This window comes from Amblyomma mixtum, chromosome 10, assembly GCF_055824585.1.
Source record: "Amblyomma mixtum isolate Tamu chromosome 10, ASM5582458v1, whole genome shotgun sequence".
Classification (NCBI taxonomy): domain Eukaryota; kingdom Metazoa; phylum Arthropoda; class Arachnida; order Ixodida; family Ixodidae; genus Amblyomma; species Amblyomma mixtum.
In genome coordinates this window covers 180,661,200-180,687,857 of record NC_143021.1, presented here as the reverse complement: position 1 = coordinate 180,687,857, position 26,658 = coordinate 180,661,200, and the positions used below count along the sequence as shown (strand labels likewise).

At 45.5% G+C, this 26,658-nt stretch overlaps 1 protein-coding gene across 1 annotated transcript; it reads left to right on the top strand.

The window, feature by feature from the left end:
• Window positions 1–651: 651 nt before the first annotated feature.
• LOC149327880 (astacin-like metalloprotease toxin 5) lies at window positions 652–25,775 on the top strand. The gene is made up of 6 exons (XM_089564985.1): window positions 652–853; window positions 16,928–17,037; window positions 21,420–21,492; window positions 22,460–22,574; window positions 23,096–23,271; window positions 25,248–25,775. The coding sequence occupies exons 1-6, from the start codon at window positions 652–654 to the stop codon at window positions 25,472–25,474; spliced, it is 903 nt and encodes a 300-aa protein (XP_089421111.1). The 3' UTR covers window positions 25,475–25,775.
• The last annotated feature ends 883 nt before the right edge of the window (window positions 25,776–26,658 follow it).

The window sequence follows — 26,658 nt, the reverse complement described above, 5'->3', positions numbered from 1 at the left end:
ATCAATTTTAGATGCCGTGTACAGCAGGGTGTACCAGACGCATAGTTTCGTTTTCGCACTCGATTCTAACGCTCAGCAAAAGGTGCGCGTTAGAATCGACTAAATACGGCAGGCTAAAGTGAGCGGATGCGCGATCAGCATATATCATAAACAGGTGTATATGTTTTCAAGGCCACTAGATATGTTTGGAAACAAAAGAGGAAGCTTCCTGGTCGCCAAGAATTCCTAGTGAACGTGGGAACAAAGATATTCGACATAAATCATCACAAAAGCCTAACTGCTCCACATAACCCACTCGCGAGGAAACACAAATTGTACCCCCGATAAGATCACTTTAAAGGAGCGCTACACGTCAGCATTACATTCGCATCTGAGTCCATTTAACCTAGACCGCGATCCTCTCGACTGCTCTGCGTGCCCGTGCTCTACACATTAAGCTGTACAGTCGGGGGTAAAAAAGATTAGCACACATGACGGAACACCACAGCGCCGGAGTTACAACGCGTGGCTCTGCGGGTGGCGAAGAGGCTGATAACGAGAGTGCCGGACCGTTCCCATTCTACAGTATTAGTGGCGTTCAGCGGACTCTCACGGACCAGCAAAATTACTGGCTAAAAGCAGCGCTATCATCTATTGTTCCCGCGAGTGGCTATGACTATGAGCGCTACGGCCATCGCAAAGGCCGTTGAAAAGCTTGGCGGCGTGATGAGCGATCTCAAAATCATTCAGCAGCGGGCTTCCAGCGAGAAAGTTGACCTGGATGCTGTTGTCAATGGCGCCAGCTCATTAGTAGAGCGCATGACCCGTCTTGAGCATGAGTTGTTCGAAAAAGTGAAGGCTAGCGGAAAACAAGGCGACTTGCTTCCAGCAGTGAAGAACACCGCGGTAACTGCCGGGCCATACCGCACTGCTTCCAAGCCTGGCGTCTTCATGTCAACGTGCAAGTTCTCTAAAATTTATGCCGGATACAACGCTATGACCGGAGTCAAAAGGGATCACCTGCTGTCAACGGAAAACGTGTTGGCCGGCTACACATTCAAGCTGGTCTGCAAGTTCCAGAATCAATGCAACGATGACGTGCTCTTAGCCTTCGTCTTGTTTCTTGGCGACGGTGGCTGGGATGATTTCTTAGAGTGGCCCTTCGCTAAGAACGTAACTGCAATTCTGTCCCATCCCAGGGATCAGGCTGCCGGTGAAGATGGAAGATCCCGAAAAGTTGAAAAAGCCTGCCCCTGGATCTTGTAACGACGGTATTTCGACAGAGACGGTCCCATGGAAGGACATCGAATTCCATGGGTTTGTTGTCAACGATACCGTCTACGTTAATGTTGAGTTCGAATAATGTCCGCAGTGTTTGCTTTCTCCCCGTGTATTGATTCATTATTTCTTTGTCGTTTTGTACCCCCAGTGCATTGTTTCTTCAAGCCTTGTTCTTTCAAGCAACGTTCTTTATGTATGTTCACCCTTGAATATAATGCGTGCGCAATAATCCTATGGATACCAACCCAAAACATAGTCGTTCGTTGTCTGTTCGCAGCTGGCCTATAGCGCGAGCGCTCCGTCCCGCAGCACTGCCCATTCATCGTCTTCTACGTAGCACAAATCCGTGATTTGGCATTGATTCGAATGTAGTAAACATTTTTTTTTTTCACAGCATTTGGCTCTGTGGCACGCATCAACGACCTGTCAACGCGGATTCGACCATATTTATACAGTGTTCCAATTCACAGTAATATTCTATACATAAGATATATTGTAGAGGGCAAAACGCATGTCTAGAACGAGCCAACTGTCTATTCCGCACCTCCCAAAGCCGCTGCGACCAAGACGTCAAAAAATGACAACGAAAAGTTTTACGGCACATGCTTACATCCAGACCATTTTTAGCCAAGAGAGGGAGAAAGGAATTTTAATGAGGGAAAGGTGGAGAGGTCGGCCGGTGGTAACATGGCCCTGGCCCGCTACTCCACACAGGGGAAAGGGAAGAGGAGGAAAAGGAAGGTGCGAATGAAGGCTGATGATGGCATAATACAATGAGTTTCACGGGTGATGTACGCACACCACACTGGCTGGCACTCGCATCGCGGTTAGTAGACGCACATAAAACTCGTAAAACTGGTGTCTGCAACACAAACACCGACACATGTCATTAACCATGTAGGTTGTGCAATGCTGTCTTTAGATATCGCGTGTTCAGACCGAAACACGCCCAGAACGTGTTCTAGACAAGCGTTTTGCCCTCTGTACTTCTTTTTCGCTTGAAGGGGGAACCATATACAGTCTTTGTCAAAAATCTACAGCCCAAGGGGTTTGCTTCCAAGCTTTGTGGATGGGGCTCTTAAGCAAGCACACTTGACAGTTCTAAGTATGGTAGGGTTTAGGACTTCAGTTCCTCTCGCCTTCCTGAGATTAGGGTCCCTGAGTATCAAGCGGAGCCGCGCTGCAGGGCTCAGAAGCAGATCCCTTGGGCTGTATACTTCTGACAAAGACTGTGCCTGCCTTCGAAGCTAAATCAAGTTCTTCGCAATTTTATTTGACGCTGCTAATCCCTTGTGTGTCGATTGTCACAATGCGTGTCGTCACTGAGGACTGCTGTCTCTTTTTAACGGGGTACGACACTCGAGGCAATTTGTCCCTGCGTCAATGTTATCAGGGAGAGACCTGGAAACCGCCTCACGAGGTCACTTCGTGCCCACTCTATACCTTTTCCGTTTTATCTTCGTTACTCATATGGTTACATCAGATAATAATGCGAATATAGCACTAAACTGCTCACCTTAATCGTTGCACCTTAAACCAACAGCGGGCGCTAGTATGGCAGTGTGAATGTAACCTCACCAGTTTTCTCGTCGCCTGCACTGGGTCGATGCACCTGCGAGGTACGATAGCCGTAGATGCGCACCATTGTGGCGGTGTCAGGGTGACGTCACGGTCTCCCCCGGCGCCGCCCGATCGCCAAAGTCATGAAGGGATGCAACTGGGTTGGCCCCTAGCTACGCGTGCGACCCTCCGGCAGTGCAACTGGACGGCGACCGATCATGCCCAGGCTAAAATTAAAAAAAGAATTGGATGTGGCCAACGCCTTATCAGAGTGGCGGCGTACGCCGGCAAGCGCGTCGGGCTGTCTACTCATCCCGTGTGCTGCTTTTCGCACCGAGCCCGATGGAGGCAGAGCAGACGCTTCCCCCCCTCGGCGCGCGGAATGTGACGAGCCGTTTTCGGACCACGCCAGTAAGGCAGCGATGTATTTGAACCAGGGATCACTTTCGCTTCTATCGCGCTCCGCCGGCGATTCAAAAGAGGAAGGAGAGGAACGTGTCACGTGCACAGAACTTTTGTAAAGTATTTTCCTCCCGGTCACTTGTAGCTCCTTTTAGCTTACCTTGAGATTACATTTTCGTTATGCGCTCTACTTCACTGCGTTAAAAAAAAAGTGTTTTCATTAGGTTATGCGAGAGCTTCCCCGGTTTCACTGCCGCCAGGGCTGCGCTGCCATCGTTACGACTGTGGCGGCACGAGTAGCGCAACCAGCGCAACTCTGGACATTCCACAGGCCTGCAGCAACTGTGCGCCCTAAACAATTAGATACCCCGTTGTAGTACCTTCTGCTTCAACACTATAGCCAAACGGGCGAGTTGGTGGTACATATTGAAGGCAAACAGCGCAACGACGCAGACAGAGTGGAAGAAAACACAGGATAAGCGCTGACTCACAACTGAAATTTATTCAATGAAAGCAGTACATTTTATAGAAAAAGTGGCCAACTTATCAGCTAGTACACAGACAAAACCCATGTTTATACGTGGCATCTAAGTATGCAACCTCACTGTCATATAATGAAATAGATGGCTTACTGACGCAAAACCTTGTTTTTTTCTTCATGTGATATGCTTCCATAATCTCACGTGTTAGGTTGATTGGTTTATTAAGGTTTAACGTCCCGAAGCAGCTCAGGCTATGAGGGACGCCGCAGTGAAGGGCTCCGGAAATTTCGACCACCTGGAGTTCTTTAACGTGCACTGACATCGCACACCACACGGGCCTCTAGAATTTCGCCTTCATCGAAATTCGGCCGCCGCGGCCGGGATCGAACCCGCGCCTTTCGGGTCAGCAGCCGAGCGCCGTAACCACTGAGCCACCGCGACGGGAATCTCACGTGTGAATCGGGACGGGTGTTTGTAGAGGATATCGCAGTAAGGCAATGAAGGAAAACAAGATTGGCAGTCTTGAACATGGTCAACTAGATTATTAGATTTGTTAGCTTCCAGATTATTTGCATTCTCTTTCAAACGTGTATTGATGCAACGCCCCGTCTGCCCGATATATACCTTCTACTTGCTCAGTGCTTCATGGCTGAGCTAACCGGGGAACTCGCCGAAATTTGCTGAACGCGCACGTAGGATGCGCCAGGGCGACCGTTGTCTGCTGAGCAGGGCATGAAAATGCGTGAAGCCCCCCGGTTCTTCGCGGTGCTTGGCATACCGTCCCCGACAGCACCAAGAGGGCAAGTGAAACCAGAAGACAGAAAGCGACTCTGCATACCGCTATTCGGTGTCGACAATCTGCATTTCGCGTTTTCTTGCTTCTAAACTGTAACGGCACTGCCATGCGTGCGTAAGTAATACTGCATGAAGCGATTTTCGCTCGCGAAAACGGACCGCTATCATTGGTATTAATGAATTTAATGGAAGGAACGCCGACCAAAGGTTGTTGTTAATACGAAGAGTAAGTGATCAACCCTTACAAAAATTTCTTTAGACAGTCTATAGACTCTCTATAGACAAACCCTAGAGAACAGTCTATAGGCAATACAAACCCTATAGAGAGTCTATAGACAGTCTATAGATTGATAGGCGTACACTTTTAGTACACTTTTGTCCATAGACAGTCTACAGACTATGAATAGACAAAAAGAAATATCTATAAGGCAACAGTCTATAAGAAGTGTATAGACTATCTATAGACAAAAGTCTACTAAAAGTGTATGGCCATCAATTCGTAGATTGTCAACAGACTGTCTATAGAGTTTGTATTGCTTATAGACTGTTCTCTGTTCACGAAGGATCGCATGCACTCATTCAGTGAGCTGACCCAGGCATACAGAGCCTCACGCCAGCTCTACCCCCCGCCCCACCCCTCCCTAGATAACAGACACGCAACACTCTGGCGCAGATTACAAACACATACTCTCCCCTCGCCCCTTACCCTAACCCACTATCATCCATCCTTCCCCACTCCCGCTTGCGCCCTATGCACAGAACCCTTCGCTTCTTCCCTCCACATCCTTTCCCTCTGCCCGGCGGACCCTCCCCCGCGGGACCTAGAGAACCTCAAGACCTGGGAGGACTGGGAGACCCTGCTGCGCTCGGAGGACCCGGCCGTGCAGACCATCGTCACCGGCCGTGCTGCCAGTGTTATGGACCATAGGAACATAAACACTTGAGTGCAGTGGGGTCGTGCGGGGACCCTGGGGCGTAGCCCGAATTCCTCTTCAAATAAAGTTTTTTCTCTCTCTCTCTCTTTATAGACAAACCCTAGAGAACAGTCTATAGGCAATACAAACCAGATAGAGAGTCTATAGACTATATAGATTGTTGGGCCTACACTTTTAGTAGACTTTTGTCCATAGACAGTCTATAGACTATGAATAGACAAAAAGAAATATCTATAAGGCAACAGTCTACAAGAAGTGTATAGACTATCTATAGACAAAAGTCTGCTAAAAGTGTATGGCCATCAATTTGTAGATTTTCAACAGACTGTCTATAGGGTTTGTATTGCCTATAGACTGCTCTCTATAGGGTTTGTCTATAAACTATGAATAGACAAAAAGAAATATCTACAAGAAGGCAACAGTCTATAAGAAGTCTACAGGCTGTCTATAGACCATATTTATGAGGGAAGGCTTCCGTATAGAAGCCGAAACGTCTTCGTATTAACAACAACCTTTGGTAGGCGTTCCTTACATTAAATTCATGAATCTTCTACTCGACCAGGCGAATTTTCGTCGAACGTTAAATTTTATCACGGGCATTTGTGGCGCCCCCTTCTTGCGCCTGCGATGATGAAAGTGTTTGGCGGCTCCGTCGCATTGCATTTCACACGCGGCGTGTTTTCGCGAGCAAAAGTTTCCTCCGCGCTGGGCACGCCTTAGAACAGCAGTACTCTCATTTGAAGTTCAGTGATCGAAAGTTTCGTATTTTGTTGCGCTCAATGACGGCATTACTAGCATGCCTCTGGTAAAACATTTTATTGACGTTGGTAATTTTAGCAACGCATTGGAAGAACATTTCTTTTGTTAAGTTGTCTCATTTTGTATTTTTAATGCTGTTGTTTTTATCTTCCCTTTGTTATCGCCGAATGATGCTGTGTGTTGTTTTTTCGTTTCTTTTGTGTGTTGTTATGTTGTTTGCCCCTCCTGCTTGGGCCACATAGGCCTGCAGTATTTTGAAATGAATAAATAAATAAAATAAATAAGAGCACAAGACGCCGTCGTACTTACTTATTTTTGGTATGAGTTCCATGTTTAGAAAAAAGCTTCTGAAGAATCCATTGACGTGAATATAATTTGGCTTCATTTTAAGACATGGTTATTGGTTTATTGGGGTTTAACGTCCCAAAGCAACTTAGGCTATGAGGGACGATTTTAAGACAATTGACCTGCACTCTATAACATTATATTTCAATGGGACAGAGAAAAATTCAGGGGGGACTTTGTTGACCTAAATTTGTTGAGGCGAAAGCCTTAAGCGCGGTTTTGTTGCTTGTGTCACTGATGTGTGGTTAAGATGTTAAGCTTCGCCTCTAAGAGTGGAACGCGACAGCGTCTTGCAACGCTGCCAGGAAGTCCACAGAACGCCATCGCCCGTTCGGCTCTACGCCTTGCTTGTCGGTAAATTGGTTTTTCGGGAAAAGAAATGTATCGGTCTCGCATAGCCCGGTGGACACCTCAACCTCGCCGTAACGGGAAGGGAGGGAGATGGGAGTTAACGGAGACACCGTATTCACTAGACGCGCCTTTGTTCATTCCAAACCATCGAGCTGGCATGGCGGAGTGGTAGCGTGCTCGTCTCGCACTCCAGAGACCCTGGTTCGATTCCCCAACTCGACCAATTTCCTACTCGGTTTTATTTATTTATCTGGTCTGACTAGAAAGGTCAATTCGGCTAATTGGTTAATTGGTTTGGGTTATGGGGTTTCACGCCCCAAAGCGACTGAGGCTATGAGAGACGCCGTAGTGGAGGGCTCCGGAAATTTCGACCACCTGGGGTTCTTTAACGTGCACTGACATCGCACAGTACACGGGCCTCGCAGTCCCACTTATTTGGAGCATCACTATACGATCCCTATAATTGGTTGCATGGTTACTAGCAATAGTACAATGGGCCACGTTTCAAATTCCCACACTGTGACGTCATGACCATTTCGACCAATTGAAACAAGGCCAGCGTACCTACGGCGCGACGGCGACCACCCGAGGTCTCGCTTTGGCTGTCGGAGTGCTGCTTTCCCAGAAGTATTTTACGAATCTGTGCATCTCACTTGACGTTATCCATGCTAAGCGGCATGTAAACAGCTTTGTTAGACTAACGAAAAAAAAAAGCCGAATCCATCTACAATCTCCAAATTAAAATCTGCTATTATAGGATTCAAGGAAAAACTGAAACATTTAAAGCAGTAATCCTGCAGTTGACTTTAACGATCACACCGTAAAAAAGCGCGCTTACACGGGACGAAGAAATAAGACACGCATACACACAGCGCTGAACTTACAACTGCATGGTTTATTGCATTGCTCGCAACAAATACCGGAAAGGAATACATAAAACAAAAAAACAAAGGAAGGCGAGGAAGATATCCTCCTGTCGCATCATGTCGTCAATGGTTATTCAAGATATTTAATTTCTTTTCTTGTCAGTGCCATCGATGGAGTGCTAACGCATGACGCGTCTTTCCTATCTATGATGAATGCTTCATATAGTTCACGTTTGTGTTGATGATTATACCGCCTCAAAATCTGGCTTCGTCCAAGGTTAGGTGTGCAATGACAGGCAGATACGTGTTTTGCCAGCGTGCTGCCGTATCCCTTGCGGATGTTAATCGCGTGCTCTCGTAGACGGTCGTTTATGCAGCGTCCACTTTGGCCCACATAAGATGCGCTGCATGACAGCGGTATCTCGTAGATTACCTCCGTGTCACAGGTGGTGAACATTTTTTCATGTTTCTTACGGCACCGGGCTGGTTTTGGGGCGCGCTGTTTTACGGTGTGATCATGTACCAACTGGCCCGGCAACTAACTATCCTTAATGAAGACTTTAACGAACTTTCTTAACATAGCCCACAAAGATTCTGTAAACATGACGGACTACTACCCATTAACCAAAGAGAAAACTACAATGGCCAATAGTTATGTTTCCTTTCAGTCAGTCTTCACGAAAGACAATGGTATGCTGTCCTGTCTCCCACCGTCTCGTATTTCGGTGCTTGATCAATTAATAAAAACGGACTCCGGAATCCTAAATCTCCTCCTCAACATTAACCTTAAAAAAAACGAATTCTCGGATGGAATTCCACAAGAATTCAGGAAAAAAAATAACCTCAGTGGTGCTGCAATTATCTGGAACAGATTTTTACTGTCAACGAGAGTTACAGTCAACGGATAATTTTGGGCATAACTGCAAAAAGACTAAAATAATATCAATTCACAAGACGGGAGACAGAATAAATTTTGCTAACCTCAGACCCATATCGCTTACTAGTACTCCATGGAAACTACTACATAGCTACATCTCATTTCACTTCATTCATTTCATTTTAATACCTTAAAGACCCACTGGGGGTATTACATAAGGGGTGGGTACAAACAGTCAAAAGAACAAGTGTTATGTTGAAAAATGGTTGGTAACAGCTTCGAATGCTTAAACTTGCTATCACCTCGCCAGCATGGTTTTCGAGCTGGCTTATCAACCATCTCTACTCTAACAGACACAGTTCATCACCATACTCTGCATTAACAACCGTTCTCAAACTGACATGGGTAATATTCACACCATCCGCCATCTGATGTCATCGTGTCACATCTGGAGTTGCACAAGAACCGGTACTCAGCCTACATCACTTTCAGACAGAACAGTTCCAGGCAGAGCCTGATGGGCACAATCGCAGAAGTTTCTTCGCCGATATGCGACTATTAGTTAAAAGTGGATTAATCACTACAGCCCCAAAAATAAGGAGTAGTAAAGGAATGAACAAGATGTGGACAACGGGGTGACAGCGCTCCAAGCACCCGAAAAACGTTTGTCATCCCGAATGCTGACGTCCAGCGTTTTTTTTTTTTAAATTTCATTTCATTTATTGAAGCCTTAAGGGCCCGTGGGCAATACATCATGCGGGGGCAAGAACAGTGCGTAACAACATATTGATACCAGCTCAACAATAACAAAAACAATAAAGCAAAGGAACGAACAAAGAAAAAAATCATGGAAAGAGACAGTAGCACAAAATCTGATTATTTGGTAAGGCCGAATACATCACGTAAGACACAGATGACTCGCTAGTTTAGGGCGGAAAATTGCTCGATCTGTGCACGAAGCTATATTATCAGGCAGGGCATTATTGCATCTGGAAACAATGAATCATTCATTGCTGACGTACGGACTTTCATGAGAGTTATGGGATGACTGTGGTTTAGGCGAGGGGATATTTTTGATGGCGGCTGTAGCAAAGGATGCCTGTTAATAGGGTGGTAGAAAAAGGAATGAAGGAGGCATAGGCGTGATGCGATGCGACGTGATTAGAGACTTGGGAGGGAAAGGGCTCGTTTTAGTGCAGTGACACTAGGATCACACGTGTACTGTGACATGATAAACCACGCAGCTCAGTTTTGAATGGCTTCTAATTCATTTGTAAGGCATGCTTGCGAAGGGTGTCTGATGGATGAGGCGTATTCGACCTTCGGGCGGACGTATGTCTGATAAGCTAGTTGTCTGATTTCAGATGATGTTGAGTCATATAAGGTGTTGTCCTTGTAGACTCGTAGACTCTACTAGCAGAAGGAAAAAAAATAACAACGATAAATAAATTGTTATTGTGCATTAAAACGATGTGTTGAACGAAATAACAACTCTCAACAGTTAAAGAGGAAGTAAATTGTGAGCAAGACAATGCGCCATAAAAGAAAGCTACCACTGCAGTAGCAAAATTGAAAAAATTAGGCATTGCAGTCGTTCCTCATGCCCCACCTCACGTGCCTCCTACTCCACATCCCCCCCCTCCCCTATTGAAAAAAACTCAAATAACCTGCCCAGGGATATTCTTGCCCTGTCAAAATGCCGTTCCTGCGGTCAAAATGCAATTCGCTCCATATGAAAATTCACACTTCTATGTTTGTGTAAAAAAAAAAATCGCACGTAGTGTGGGATTGAACGTGCAGCGTGTCTGTGTTAGCAATTGTTGTATAAAACTAAAAAAGTTTTCCGTTTGAACACGAAATGCGTTTTCTTTGGATTCTTACAAGACTTAAAGGTGCACTGAAGAGGAATCTGAACTCGTCTTTTTGCCGCGGAAACTCGATCTACACGTTCCTAGCATTCTTAGAAACTGAGACTTATTGCCCTGTGTGGCCGATTTTCCTAATTAAATCGAATTAACGTCCGGCTCCCGCCTTTTTTTTTTTTTAATTCCCCCCGTACGGTGGGCGGAGTCGACCAACGCGTGGAGTGCCCTTCAGCCAGCTCCGTGTAGGCTTTGCATTCGCTTCATTTTGTTTTTTATGTTTCCGTGAATAAATAGTTTCATTTGCAGATAATATAACCAGAAAATAAGCCCGCAGAAATAAAATTACGCGCAGACTATTTGCTTCGACGGACTACTACGTATTTCTCCGCCGATGGCAGAGCGGCAAGCCGCCACGGGACTGGGTGAAAGGCACTCCCCGCGTTGGTCGACTCCGCCCACCGTACAAGGGAGAATTAAAAAAAAAAAAGGCGGGAGCCGGACGTTAATTCGATTTAATTAGAGAAATCGGCCACACAGGACAATAAATCGAAGTTTCTAAGAATGCTCGGAACGTGTAGATTGAGTTCCCGCGGCAAAAAGACGAGTTCAGATTCCTCTTCAGTGCACCTTTAATGAAACATAAAAATGAGTAGAGAACCTTACAGTATGTTTTTGTGCGCGCTTTCTGGGTTTATCTTAAACTAAAATAAAAACACGAAACTTCTGGGCGAATATTGAAGCGAACGTTGAATACAGTTGAAGCGAACGAAATCACTAAGTATGCTGAAATTCCCCGCCTTTGGCTTTTTCTTCAAAATCAGCAATGCACACCACGGCTTGTTTGTCGGCCCGGTGCTAATGCACTTCTCCTGCACACCTTGCAACACCTGCCGCAAGCGCCCACATTTCTGCTTAGTTCCTTGTTTACTGTAGCAGAAGCCGCTCAAAGATTTTCCACAAGATACAAGAACCGACGAAACAGAGGTTGCCATTTGGTAGCAAATAAAAGAATGAAGAACGGGTGCAGTCTTATCTAATCGGCCTATCGCCGCCTGTCCGGCTTGCACTGATCAATCTGCGTGCTCTGCGATAGCATTACTCCCATGGCGTCAGGTGAAATATCTCAACGCCATATGATTAATTCATGAAGACGCAATGAAATAACGAACAAGACACATGCATCCCAGGAGTCATACGATTTGTTCATTGTGTCTTTTGCGCTAGAACGCCAACATTATAGAATTCCACGCGCCCCAGCGTCTGCCGTCCTGAACTGACCTCGAACCTTGCGCTTCGCTGTTATCCATTCAGGCACATGCGTGGGCGCACAAAAGTGCAGTATTTATTTTCATAATCAATGAATTCTCAAGCAGTTTTGTGTGCACAGAAGGTTTTTGTTCGGGGTAGAATTATCTGCGGACGATTTGGCTCTGCGGTAGCGTCCGCTAATATGCGACTTGACTCTCTCTCTCTCTCTGTTCCTGCTATTGTTCTGACTTGCCACAGTGAAACATCGGAGATGACAGCTAGCGATACTAGCGTCCAGCGACGCCGATCCATTGTGTTTTATCTGATTGTTTACAAAGTCAGACTCCCGCGATTTCTAGAGCTTATGGAGTTCGTAGTATCTCCATAAAGAAGAGTTTTGCCAGAGCTTCGTGCGGTGCAATCCAGGAACCTGGCATTGAAGATTTTTTCCCGCCATTGTTCGAGATTGCAAGTGTCCACAGCATGGGACACCGGCTTGTGACGTAATAATGTTTAAGCTCGAAAGTACTGATTGCGCACAGTAACCTTATACAAAGGTCGGCGAGATAGGAGTCACATGTATAAAAGTTGTGGACGTATATAAGCGCTGTGTGGAGACGGCAGGAAAGTGATCAGGCAGTGACGTAGCATTTGAACTAAGAAGGGACTCAGTATCTAACAGCTACGCTGAATCAGCAGTATGGCTTTCCCACTGGCATCATGTGTTCTCCTGCTCTTTTTGACGTCACCTACGTGGCAGGCGCCTGCACCTGCCACCACTTCAGAGCCGTTGGAAGGTAAGGTGTTCAGCTATCTCACAGTACTGAATCTTTCAGCTAAGCAGAACAGAATTTTTCCGATTGATTTCATTTCATTTATTTTCCTTAAAGGCCAGGTGAGGGGCATTACATAAGGGGTGGGTACAATATTCGTTGGCGGCAAGTGTTAACACGATGACAAATGAGCATGAAGATTATCAGCGAAGGTCGCGGAGCACATGTTGGCTGCAATGTCTCTGGGAAGGTCGTTCCAGTCCACAAGGGTACGGGGGAAAAATGAGGCTGCAAAAGTGACCGTGCGGACACGTGGTCGAGAAACTTGGAAAGGATGACAAGTGCGATGAGATATGCGGGTTGGCGGGACGATGTAGGGCGCGAAGGAAAGCGAACTGTGGTAAAATTTGTAGAATAGGCAAAGGCTGGCGATGCGACGACGAACGGAGAGGAGTGATAACCCTGATTTATCTTTCAACCCTGACACACTGATGTCGTAGGAATATGAAGAATGAATGAATCTGGCTGCTCTGTTTTGTACTGCTTCAAGTGCGTTGATAAGGTAAGCATGATGCGGGCTCCAAATAGGTGATGCATATTCTAATTTTGATCTGACAAGTGTTTTGTATGCTAGTAATTTTACATGATCGGGGGCATGGCGGAGATGACGTCGTAAAAAACCTAGTGTTCTATTAGCAGATGAGATAATATTAGTGATGTGTGCACTCCAGGACAAGTCGTTACACAAGGTGACACCTAAATACTTATATGATAGAGAAGTCTGTACAGGAACGTTACTAATTACGTATGGGAAATCAAGCGGATTATGGCGGCGGTGAAAAGACATGCGCTTACACTTATTGATGCACTCTGAACGAATCAAAATAACTCGGTGCTTCTGCAACCTTCCGTGGCTGACAAATGGTAACGTTAATCTTATGGAAACCAAGCCTTTTGGTGTACATTTAGATCTTTATGCGAGCCTGCTGGTCAATTATAAAAAAAATGTGTCATCATCTTGGTTACATACACTGCCATTTAAAAATATCTGAGGTTCCTTTCTAAACAGCCTGCGGCCCGTTTTGTTGCATCGGGTAATATGTTGCGATTTGTTAATGTGCAGTATAGCAGTGCGCCAAATTTATCAAAGCGTATCAGTCAGTTTGAAAGCTTGGTAACATGAGCAGCTATAACTTTGTTTCATATTTCTTCTGCAGGGACATCGGGAAGGTCGGATCATGTCTGCCGTTCATTTATCTTTTCTCTTCTTCAGCGCGCAATAGTGGGGTCTGTTGTGCCCAATGAATTTTAATGGCGCGAGGTCATCTGCGGTCGAATAGCGCCAATGCACAAGGTATTTTTCTTCAGCACAACGGACGGTCAGCGATGCATTTTCTAAACGTTTCGCCATAGGGAAGTCGAGCACCAGGCTAGGGAAAGCTTGAATTCATTCAAAACTGGTGGGCATTTTGCGGCACTGGGAATCGAACCCCGCACCTCCTGAATACCAGTCGCATGCTCAGATCACTACGCCATCGCGGCGGTGGGTCTCTCGTACTTATAGGGACTCAACTTTGTCACAGAGACGTCTAGACTTCATTATCAGTGCTGTCCTCCCAAAGCCTGTATTTAAAACCGCTCTTCCGTGATGCACGGTTCCCAACTGTCCGCGCAGTTCATTCATTCATTCATTCATTCATTCATTCATTCATTCATTGGTCTTTGTTGCTTTACAAATGTACGCAAACACTGCTCGGACACATAGCCAACGGCTAATAACGGGTCCAATAGAAAAAAGTATACAAGCATGCAGGCAACAATATACCAAAATAAATACAGTAAGTTAGTATAAAGAAGGCTATACATCACTCTCAACACTTGTAAGAGCATCACTCGTAACACTTGTAAGGCCGTTTTTCTCTGAGCATTGCCCGTTTAATATTCAGACCGCGATGAATACAAATTTCTCCTCTCTTCGAGAACATGGAAGACGTCTTTTACACGTCGCAATCCGGAATATTGGCACATGTATATGAACGCTAATCTCAGCTGAACTTTTTGATGCGCAATCACCTCACCCAGTATTGGCATTCAGTTTTATTATCTAAATAATCGTTCACGATGAACTGAAGCCTTTCCCTGCTAGTGGTGTCACCTAGGCTTGACACCAAGGAAGCTACTTTAGGTTGATTAAGTAGTGTCGTACCGTGGTTGTGGTTGTTGACTGTGGTGTCGCATATTTCTCACAGAGTTTTTGTTGTTTTTGTCGGGCAACGTAGAAATAAAGCTTGCTCCGTTGAACTCTTAGAAACATTTTAGCCAAACATTTTAGCTTATCTAGCAACCATGCGTGGCACGCAGGGTGCCGTGTATGAGCAAAAGTCTGTCCGAACGCGTGATTTCATTGGAGGAATCCCTGGATTCCCTTGCTTATAACAGCACTACTATAGCAGCAGCACTCCTGGTACTCTGCTTGAAAATAGCTGCTGTTAGTACCAGCACTGACGCTGACGTAACCAGACTGAAGGAACCACCTTCTTTTTTTTTCTGGCATCTCAGAAAACCAGCATGAAGCGTTGAAAGAGGCGGAAGACCCTGTAGTTTTATTAGGCTTAGATGCCGTAAATATTGCGACCGATCAGATCAACATCGACCGCATTCAGAAACTCGGAACTTTAAATTCAAGCAAAAAGCTGCCATATATTGCGCATAAAAGAACACTGGCTTCGTTTAGTGTATTTAAATGAACTAAACACCGCATTAGCTCGAATTTTTCGCGCGCCGTTCATACAGCTCGTAGGTGAGCACTTGGCCTAGGTGGACAAGAACATCCACATTTTAAATTACGGTATGCCAAGCCTGCTACCAACGTCTGCGTGTAAAGTTCTAGACCGAATAATATACACCACGCTTCGGCGCTCCAATTCTTACCTCACATTTTGTAATGGGAGAAAAAAGTCTGCGGGCTCTCTGAGAAAAGAGACCAACCTCGTTTACTTGCACCCCGATTTTTTGGAGAAGGCAGTGCGAGAACAACATTTGAACAGCGAAGCGTTCCCTATATTACTTTTTCGCGATCGTGTGTTTATGGTTCCATATCTGATACTGTCGTGCGTTCGAAAAGTAACCGTCTCGAAGCACTTAGCTCCCCGCAGCGGTTTTTTTTAGTGACTTTAGTTGTCAGCCAGCAGTTTTCCAGAATCTAGGCATTACTTATCAGATGCAGGAGGTATAAAATGAAACTGACGACCGGGCCTCACTGGTGTCACTTTCAAGCATGATCTCAATGGCGGTGAGTCATGACTGCACAGTGTTATTTCTTGCTCGGAATTGGTTCTAGAATGGTTTGGTTTATGGTGTTTAACGGCCCAAAGCGACTAAGGCTATGAGGGACGCCGTAGTGGAAGGCTCCGGAAATTTCGACCACCTGGGGTTCTTTAACGTGCACTGACATCGCACAGTACCAGAGCCTCCAGAATTTCTCCAACTTGTCGTAACAGAAACGCATCTGCGACGCATCCATGTTTTTGCTGCTAAAAAAAGGTTAATTTTAGCTACACCTAATGTTGTGATGGCATTAGTGACACCATGTTGATTTGGTTGGTTTGGTTTATGGGGTTTAACGTCCCGAAGCGACTAAGGCTATGAGAGACGCCGTAGTGGAGGGCTCCGGAAATTTCGACCACCTGCGGTTCTTTAACGTGCACTGGCAACGCACAGTACACGGGCCTCCAGTGACACCATGTGTAGCAAGGTTTAGCTTAAATATAGACAGCACCTTACTAATGGGCAATTTACCGCTCAGCCAGTGACGTAAGCAATCATATTTCCGAAAATGACCAAGTTTTATTTTCTGCGGAACTCGAAAGGGCATTTCGAAGCGGATACGCAACCTGTTATATTTTTAGAATAATATGCATTTTCACTCTCCAACGGGAGAAAGAGGCATGTAAAGGCACTAGCAAAGCAGTCGCAAGCCTTGCTTTTATGAATGAATTTTTTTTTTTTCAAAATTTGGTAAGCATTGAAAAAATGAAGGCAAAAGAGATTTGGGAGTGAGAAAAAAATCACTTTATTAAACATTTGCATGATAGGTGGTTCAACTCTTCACACGCAGAAAGAGAGGAAAGTGATACCAGAGATTCATTAATTCATTTCCGCGGGCCCCTTTTGTAGCTATTGCCTAGCTGGTCACTAGACCTGAAAACGTCTGGAGGAGCGTGAAGGTTCGGCAGTAATTTAGAGATTTAGAGGTTGTTGCTAGTAAAAACGCCGGTAACAAGGTACTGAACTTTCTTCTCTTACATAGGGGCCGAGAATGTCCACGTAGCGTAGAAGTAGTTTCTTCATTCTAGATTTACTCGTAGTGGGCGCGTTCTGATTGGTGACTCCTGGCTCTCTTTACGCAGGCGTCTCCTCGTCGTCTCCTCAAGATCGTCTCCCAAATCCACGCGATCTCCTCGAGAGGGAAGGTCATTTCGAAGGAGACATCTTACTACCCAAAGGCTACCCCGAGGATGTAAGTCAGCTCTTTGTAAACAAAGTGTACTAATTCATTCCACGCCTACACGGTTCTGGATATAGTTGTTAGTTCAGTCTTAATTACGGGCGTGAAAAAGAAAGTTCCGAGGTTTAGACATTCGAATTGGAAGTTTCAGCTCCATAAGAAACAGATGGCACACTGTTACGTGAAAACAAATATATTTTCACGTTGCCGACATTCTAAATGTAAGTTTACTGTCTGTAAGGAAACGATAGCGCATAGAGTTGCGAAAACGCAAATAATTCAACTATATTCATACCTAACAATTCTGAGCAAAAGGATTTTTTAGCGGGACACAGTTATTAACAAAATTTTTTCATACAATGTTATATTTCACTATAACAGTCAATATATCCGCAGATGACCCAATGGCACTCTCCCATTTTTTTTCTATTAACCGTTTTGCAATCGTCAAAAGCATTGCCCATTCGTTTTAAGACAGTTTTAACTGTTCGATGTGATCGATGGAAAAACAATAAAAGAAAGTTGTTGCTACACTTGAGAATAATGGACTATTACCTTATATATTCAAAACAAGGTCTCACATTTTTTTAATTTTCAAAATTTTTGTCCGAGAACGTTGGACATGTGACACTTAAACGAAATGTCTCTCCCGCAAAAATCCGATAACACAACGGCAGGTGAATACCTCAATGTCTTCACATTCTTTGTTTTCAGCCGCCTCGTTAGCTGAGTTAAGGTGCTCGGTTGCTGACCCGAAGGACGAAGGTTCGATAACGACCGCGGCGGGATATGCTAGAGAACCTTGTTCTGCGCGATGTCAGTGCATTTTAAAGAACTCCAGGTTTTTCAAAATTATCCGGAGCCCTCCACTATGGAATGTCTCATAGCCTGAGTATGCGTTGGGGCGTTACATCCCAATAAAACGAAACCAAACCATTGGCTTTCGCATATATCGTCAATTACTATGAAAATTGAATTCCCGTAAGTCGTAGATCAAATATAACAAGGAAGATGCACCAATATCTTCGGCGTTTTCATATTTAAAATGAAGAATTCGTTTTTGTATAACTCAGTTGGCACAGCTAGTGAAAGCGCAAGAAAAAAAGTAATAATCTAGATCGAAAAAGAAGGGGATTAAAGCGGGAATATCTTCCCCTTCTTGACATTGGTTTGTGGTTTATGCAGTTCAACGCCCCAAAGCGACTCAGGCTATGAGGAACGCCGTAGTGGAGGGCTCCGGAAATTTCGACCACCTGCGGTTCTTTAACGTGCACTGACATCGCACAGTGCATGACCCTCTAGAATTTCGCCTCCATCGAAATTTGGCCGCCGTGGCCGGGATCGAACCCGCGTGTTCCAGGTCTGCAGCCGAGCGCCATAACCACTGAGCCACCGCGGCGGCTCCTTTTTCATTCAGATGCCGGAAAGGTGCACTGAAATGGATTCTGATCTCGTCTTTTTACCACGGGAACTCGACCTGCACGCTCCAAGCAGTCTTGGAAACTTCGATTTGTGGTCCTGTGCGGTCCATTTCCCTATAAATCGAATTAAACGTCCCGGCTCCCACCTTTTAAATCGAAAATGTGTAGATCGAGTTCCTGTGGTAATAAGACGAACTTAATTATTTTCACGGCACAAAGTACGCAAGAATAGACAAAATGAAATGGCCTGTTATGATTATATTGTCCGTTAGGCTGACTTGCGCTCGTAAAATTATCACTCAAGCGGTACTTGCCAGCACCCTCAATATGTTATTTCAGGCATAATATAATAACGATGCATTGTGCTTAGATATTTTGGGAAGCGAGAAGTCCTGTCACTAAAAGTGGCTACTATGACCAGCACAGCCTTGTGCAGAAAGTTTTTTTTTTTTTTCAATTTTCTCCTTTTCTGATTCCCTCTTTAGTTAACCAGTTTACGTAGAGTGCAAGCCAACAGAGAAAAGTTGTTCCGGAGCCAGGTGTGGAAATTTCGCCCCATTAGGGACGGATATAAAGTCCAGCTGAGAACTGCAATCTGCCTGGAACTAAACAGCGCCCAAAAGAGCGGAAGGAAGACAAAATAGGGGCAACCACACAAGTGGACTCTTCACCCAGTGGACAGGCATCCCGCCATATAGAGAACTCTGGAGCGTCAAAATCCGCCGGAAATATTCAACATTGTCTTTCTTCTTCGAGCTCCGCCGCGGTGGCTCAGTGGTTATGGCGCTCGGCTGCTGTCCCAAAAGACGCGGATTCGATCCCGGCCACGGCGGCAGCCAAATTTTGAGGCGGAATTCTAAAGGCCCGTGTACTGTGCAATGTCTTTGCACGTTAAAGAACCCCAGGTGGTCGAAATCTCCGGAGTACTTCCCTACGGCGTCTCTCATAGCCTGAGTCGCTTCGGGACGTTAAACCACAATAAACCAATAAACCAATCTTTCTTCTTCGAAACCAGTGTAACTACTACTACCGATATTGACAGAAGAGTGTTGTCAACATAAGCGTTATTTTAGATGCCATGTAATCGTGTGGGGTCTACACGTATTTAACCGCCATTATACAGTGCGTATTTTTATTTTCGAACGACTTATTGGGGTGATCACGTCTTTGCAAATAAAACTGAGAAGTGTAATTATTGGAACCGCTATTTAATGGAACGAACACAAGCAGTAAAGAACTCTTAAGGCGTAAGGTCATGTGAATATGAGCTGTGGTAGATGCATGATTCTACCTTATCTTTCTCTATGGCGCGTGTCGGATAAAGACCTATCAGTAGAGACAGCAGGCGTGAGCTCCCGACTGGCTCGAATTCTGTTCCGCATTGGGATGCTCACGTCCCTCTTATCTCTGATTAGAACATTCCCGCGGAAGCAGGCCATGTTCAGGTGATAGTCAAGCAGATAGGAGCCAGGACACACTCCAGATGGAACAGGTGGTAGAACTCGACCTCTATCGCCTACTTCCCTATGGCATGTGCCTCTTGAAATGGAGAAAAAGATCCATGACTGTGCAGCCGTTGTCAGTGGCACCAACGTCCGGCAGGGATGGCACAATATTGCACCACACAAAGGCATTAACCGAAAATTCTAGTCACGAGTCCATTTTTTTTCTGGCCAATAATATTGCCGCTGGCAATGCATGTGCTCTCGGGCAACCCTTCTGCTTGCGCTAAAAAGCCGCACCTTGTGTCGCAAAGGACCCACACGTGAAGTGCTGAATCATATTTTGAGCCCATGCCCGACATTCTTGAAAAGTGGGAAATTGTAAGATACTCTTATAGAGAGATTGAAGCTGAGGGTCCATTCTTCTTATATGTAGCAAAATAATCCTCTTAAAGTGTTTCAATCAGTCTCATCGAACAGTTAACGCTCCTAACAAAGATGACAAGAATCTTCATGAAGTTTCTTGCATACCATCTTAAAACTCTTGTTCTGGCATTTTACTTAAGACTGCCGTAGAAAAACAATGGGGAAAAAGGGGGGAGGGGGGGGGGGTTGACCATAGCAAAAACGTTAATTGAAAAACAAAGAAAGGCTGCCGTCGGGTGATCTGTGAATACATTGATTGTTTTAGTGACATCTCACATTATATGAAAAAAATTACGTTCATCCGTGATTTCCCGCTCAAAAAAAATTCAGGGGGGAACTTTGTTGACCTAAAGTGTGGTGAAGCGAAAGCCTTAAGCGTGGTGTTCCTGCTTGTGTCACTAATGCGTTGTTAAGATGTTAGGCCTCGCCTCCAAGAGTGAAACGCGACAGCGTATTGCAACGCTGCCAGGGAGTCCATAGAATGCCATCGCCCGTTCGGTTCTACGCCTTGCTAGTCGGTAAATTGGTTTTCGAGGAAAGGAAATGTATCTGTCGCGCATATCTGAGTGGACACCTAAACCTCGCCGTAACGGGAAGGGATGAAGTTGGAGTGAACGAAGACACCGTATTCACTAGACGTGCCTTTGTTAATTCAAAATCATCGAGCTGGCAAGGCGGAGTGGTTAGCATGCTCGTCTCGCACTCCGGACACCAGGGTTCGAATCCCGAACTCGACCAATTTCCTACTCGGTTTTATTTATTTATCTGGCCTGACTAGAAGGGTTAGTTAGGCTAATTGGGTAATTAAGCAATTAACTAAACTCAGTCCCACTTACTTGGAGCATCACTATACGATCCCTTTAATTGGTTGCATGGTTTCTTGCTAAAGTACAATTGGCCCTGTTTGAAATTCGCGCACTGAGACGTCACGACCGTTTCGAGCAATTGAAAAGCGTGACATTGCTGTCGACAACTCCTGCTTACAACGATGAAGCATAACGGCTTCCGCCTTAAAATACTTTTGCAAGGAATTGTTGGGTATGTTGGTGCGTCTGACTGCAACAACGTCTGGACAGCTGAGAAAACTTGTCACACTCTTCTGCAGAGGGGTGTGGTGACCCGAGATGTGCGGCTATGGCCTAATGGTGTCATTCCTTACGTCATCAAATCCAGGTCTGGTGAGTGAACCTGTTATCTGAGTGTCAGAGCTCTTTAAATATTTGCATCAAATTTATCTTCAATGTCGGTAATCATTGAGTCCGCAGCGGCAGGTAGGGGGGCTCCAGGCTACTTGTCTACAGAATGATGCTAACATCCTTTATGCATTTTTGAGCTACCATATTCATCGCGCTAAAAAACATGTGCGCAAAATTTTCCCCTTAGTACATCAAATTTACTAACCGCATTAAAATAAATGACGTATGAAATAAATTAGTTTGGTCCTGGATAAGCATACATACGAGGAACAACCACAGGCATTAGAACTAAATGCTATTTGGAGGGGATAAATAAACTTCAAAATGCGGGAATTCATTTACACACATTTACAGCGGCAAATAATATAGTGAGGAGCCTTCGGGATGACATGCCTATTAAGGCACGAAACATTTCAGTCAACAGCAATTTCCAGAACAGTGCAAATTCGAAAGTAACACACGCAGCTAAGTTTAAATTCTGAATCGCCAGCTTGTGATGTAAAAAAAAATAATAATTTACGAAAAAGATTTATCCCTCTGCATCAATTACGTTAGGAAATTGCCAGCCGCAGATGCTTCTTGATGTAACGTGCATTGCCACAGGTCGTCGCCTGGCTATTCTCCTCATTTGTGTCTTTCGATTAAAGCTGCTGCGCGCTGTGCACGGAATTTCACTATACTTGTAATTTTCCCGCCAACGTTTGTGTACACTATATTTTGTCAATGTACGAGCTTTCTTTGTAGTTCATGAGAAGCAGTATTTATTATTTTCTTCTTGCATGCAGCACAAAATTTACGACGAGTACGATCTAGTCAGATGCAAGCAGGCGCCTTTCGTCCTGGGTTTTTTGCTATTTTAAAAAATTATAAATCCTCAGATATTAATGTGCAGAAGCGCTTTCGAAGTAAGCTGCTTCGCAACGTTTTACGCGTCTTTTTTCTTCGACAGCTGGAGACATAAAGAAGATCCGGGACGGAATGGCGTCGGTTGAGGCCGCGAGCTGCTTACGCTTTGTGCAGCGCACAACACAGAAAGACTACATTTCCATTGATTCTTCCGACGGGTAAGAACGATTGCCGACTGCTCTTGGTCGCTCGGGAAAAGCATTTGGCGCCTTTGTTAGGACGAGCACTTGGCGCATGCAGCAAAGCAGACATGAACGCCGACTCTACTGGTGCACATTATAAACACGAATTCCCCAATATGAGAGTAAAAAGCAAGTATGCTGTCCTCTCGCGTATTCTCTTTTAGGGGGCAGATTATGCTGCCCAAGTTCCGGAGCATATTTTAATCACTAATTATACGGAATGCTTACTTCTGGAAATGGAGGTATGTTCCCGCTGCAAAGCTCAAAAACTGGGTGCATGTAGCAATGGGATGAAGCTCATCGAATTCTAAAACCTCTTCAGTTGCCCTTTAATTTCAGCAATTTAGCCTCAACACAAGACAACGACAAGGCACGGACAGATGTTCAAAGACGCATTTGCGCTCATTTGTCTGTTCGTGCTCATCTCCTTGTCTTGTGTTTCTCTGCGATGTTGCAATCGTGTCGCAAAATCTCGCCTCATGTGCCGTACTGTGCAGCTACAGTTCGTTCATCGGCCGCCAGGGGGGAGAGCAAGTACTGTCCCTGAAGGATGGCTGCCTCGCCAAGGCTACAGTTATGCACGAGTTACTACATGCTGCTGGTTTCTACCACGAGCACACGCGCTCCGACAGGGACGACTACGTGGTGATCTTCCCGGAAAACGTGAAGGAAGGTGCGGATTTATTTAGAATAACTTTTGGGGATAGTGGCATACCGCAGTGTCAGACCTACGAAAGCCAGAGAACGGGTGCGGTTCCCGTAGCGACAGTCGTTTAATAAATGAAGCATCACCGCTGTGGCCATAAGTGATATATATATCTTTGCGAGCAAAGTGAGAGACGTGAGTTCAAAGGATAAGTTGGGGCGGCATTTTATTTGTAAAATCTTGATTTTCACGCAAGCAGTCAGACCGCTCGAAGTCAGTTATTGTTGTTGCATTACATACTACCTCAGGACCTTCACAGGCTCCAGAAAAAAAAAGTCTTTCAACGTTTATAAATGGTCCCATCAGGAAGCTAGTGGTCTTTGGAAAGTTGTGAGCCCTAAGCCATACTTGCCATACGTATATTGTTGAACACTGTCCTTACATGCAAGGTCCAAACGGAGAGCTGTGTTCAGACCGTTTTCTTGTTTCAGCTTCAGGGTCATTCCTCGTAGGTCTATAAAGACACGCCCTTGACCGCAAAAATTGTACCCACGACCTCTCTACTCCATTTAGTGGTCAGAACAACAAAGAACTGTTTCGCACATTTAAAGCAGTTGCACGGACATTTCGAGCCTCACGCAGGGGAGAGTAGTGACCCCACCAGAGCATTCAGCAGAAATGGCACCAAGTTTTTGATTTCGAGTTCACGCGTGCTCATAGATGCGAAAAAAAGTGATACTAGGAAAGCATTGTAGATGTAAAAAATCCTGAATATGTTTTCTGAAACCATTAAGCAAGCAACCAGTAACCAGGACTGTAACCAGTAAGCAGGAAGCAAGAGCTGCTGTTAGCTGGTTTCTCATATGAATACCAGCAATGTTAGTCAAATGTTTAGGGGAATCCCCCGAGGCGGAGTAGATTTGTAATAGGGGAGTAATTACTCATGGCATCCCCGCAAGTATAGCGTTAAGGCTACGAAGGAAAGCTATACAGCTTCGAAAGAAACTTCATAGTTCAAGAAAAATTCGTCCTGGTCCGGCGTTCGAACCTCGGGCGACCGCTTCACCAGCAATCCAGCTCGAATGTTCGCTGTTTTAGTGCAAAGCACTCTTTAGCGTGGTTAAGCCCAACCAAGAATCTTGCGTGAAGCCTCGGAGTAACCGGGTAAGCTGGGGTTCGGAGGAGCGTCGCGTCAGCTGTAGCCAATAGGAGGAGGGCATCGCGCCAGCTGTAGCCAATAGTAGAAGGGCATCGCGCCAGCTGTAGCCAATAGGAGGAGGGCATCGCGCCAGCTGTAGCCAATAGGAGGAGGGCATCGAGCCAGCTGTAGCCAATAGGAGAAGGGCATCGCGCCAGCTGTAGCCAATAGGAGGAGGGCATCGAGCCAGCTGTAGCCAATAAGAGGGCATCGAGCCAGCTGTAGCCAATAGGAGGAGGGCATCGCAGCAGCTGTAGCCAATAGGAGGAGGACATCGCGCCAGCTGTAGCCAATAGGAGGAGGGCATCGAGCCAGCTGTAGCCAATAGGAGGAGGGCATCGAGCCAGCTGTAGCCAATAGGAGGAGGGCATCGCGCCAGCTGCAGCCAATAGGTGCAGGGCATCGCGCCAGCTGTAGCCAATAGGTGCAGGGCATCGCGCCAGCTGCGGCCAAGTGGAGAGAGGGTGTGAAGATGAAGAGCGAGAAACGCTGTTGCGTGCACATGCAGATGCCAGAAAGAAGAGGCGAAGAATGAACACATGCTTTCACACGTCTACTCCGTTTAACTATGTTAAAGCCCCACCACTTTTTTAAGTCGGTGATGTTGGTTACACGTACAATATATATTTTTCGAAAAAGACGGCACTTTGTCATTGTTTTCAAAAGCGTACGTTTGCAACATTTTGTGTTTGCGCCTAGCTATTGTCGCTGCAGGCACTGGTACAACATAGCATGGTTGACTTTCGTGCTTACTCCCGCGTGTTCCTACTAAAATACTACTGCGTTTCTCAACATGAACTTCCAGGCAAAATGCACAACTTTAAGAAGCGGCAGCCTTCTGAAAACCGACTGCTGACGCCCTTTGACATGAAGTCTGTGATGCTCTACGGCTCCGAGACGTTCTCCCGTGCGCCAGGGCTGCTAACCATACTGACCAAGGACGGAAGACGTCTGCCAATGACCTACGACAAGAAGGGACTCAGCGCCAGTGACGCCCGTCGCATTCGCATGCTGTACAAATGTCGCAATTAATATTGCTAACGGGATGTGAGCAGAATAAACATATGCATTCTTGTCCTTACAAGACAAATGTACTGCTGCTATGTCTGCGCCCTTGCCCTTCTAACATTGTTCTCCTCGAAATCCTAAAGGCCACCGCGGGAGAATATGCGGAGGGCTTCGCGTAGGTCTCTTGCTCTCTCTTAAGCTGTTCTTCATTAATGCTGCTGAAGACATTAGCATGTGTGGGTCAGCATGTGAAACCCACCTACTTCGAGTAAATAACATATAGCTGAATAATTTTTTTTCTCTTCACGGGCGAATCACCTCATTGGCGACGTAGTGCACCATTTTACTCCTCCGCGCTCCATGACATTCATTAAAAGAAATCGCCCATGCACTCTGTATTGGTACTTTTGAGAAAGAAACAAACCAATGAATTAATAAATAATCCCTGGTCTGGACGACACATCATGGGATTTCTTCACCGATCATGATGCTGACCTTTATCGTCGCTTTGCCCTGTCGCGGCGGCAGTAGCCGCCTGCTTTGTCGCAGTGCTCCAGCCTGGGTGTGAAAGAGGTAACGTCGGTGCGTGTGCGTTTTGGGCCTCGCGGATCAACTTCTACTCGAAAGAAAGGACATTTTTTTTTTAGGAGACAGCACAACGAGCCCTTTGAGGAGTTTTCCCGGCATTGTTGTCTCGCTGTCACACACTGTCGATATTTTGTTTGTTGTGTGTATGCAGTAACAATCATGGCATGCGTGGTTACATTAAAGTGTGCGATTATGGATGATACATGATACATGATTGCTGATGATCATGTTACGTCATGACTAAGCATTATTAACTAATTGGTGTGTAATCGGTCTGTATGGAAGCCATGGTCTCATGCACAGCGATGAGTGTGAGTATATGGTATGGTGAGGATATGACTAAACATGATGCGCGCATGGTGACTAAATGTATGATGCGCGGTCATGACGAGCATGTAATGTCACGGCTCATTATGACAAATTATTCGGTGGTGATTAATTTCTGCTGATTGCTGCGTATAGAAACCACGTAACAGACCAGTTTGCATGATTCATGGGACATCACTCAGTCATGCAAATCATGCTCATGACTCAGCAAAACATCTATGTTTTATTAATGAGGAAAATAGCACTGATGACGTCATCATATCTTAGCTGGGTGCGAGCGGGGCGTCACTAAA

What these genes read in the sequence shown, in the direction of transcription:
- LOC149327880 (XM_089564985.1), top strand. Translation starts at nt 652, where the DNA reads ATGACTATGAGCGCTACGGCCATCGCAAAGGCCGTTGAAAAGCTTGGC. An exon ending in GAAGGCTAGCGGAAAACAAG is followed by an intron (nt 854 to 16,927) that starts GCGACTTGCTTC and finishes CTCTTTACGCAG; the next exon opens with GCGTCTCCTCGTCGTCTCCT. An exon ending in CCAAAGGCTACCCCGAGGAT is followed by an intron (nt 17,038 to 21,419) that starts GTAAGTCAGCTC and finishes ACTCTTCTGCAG; the next exon opens with AGGGGTGTGGTGACCCGAGA.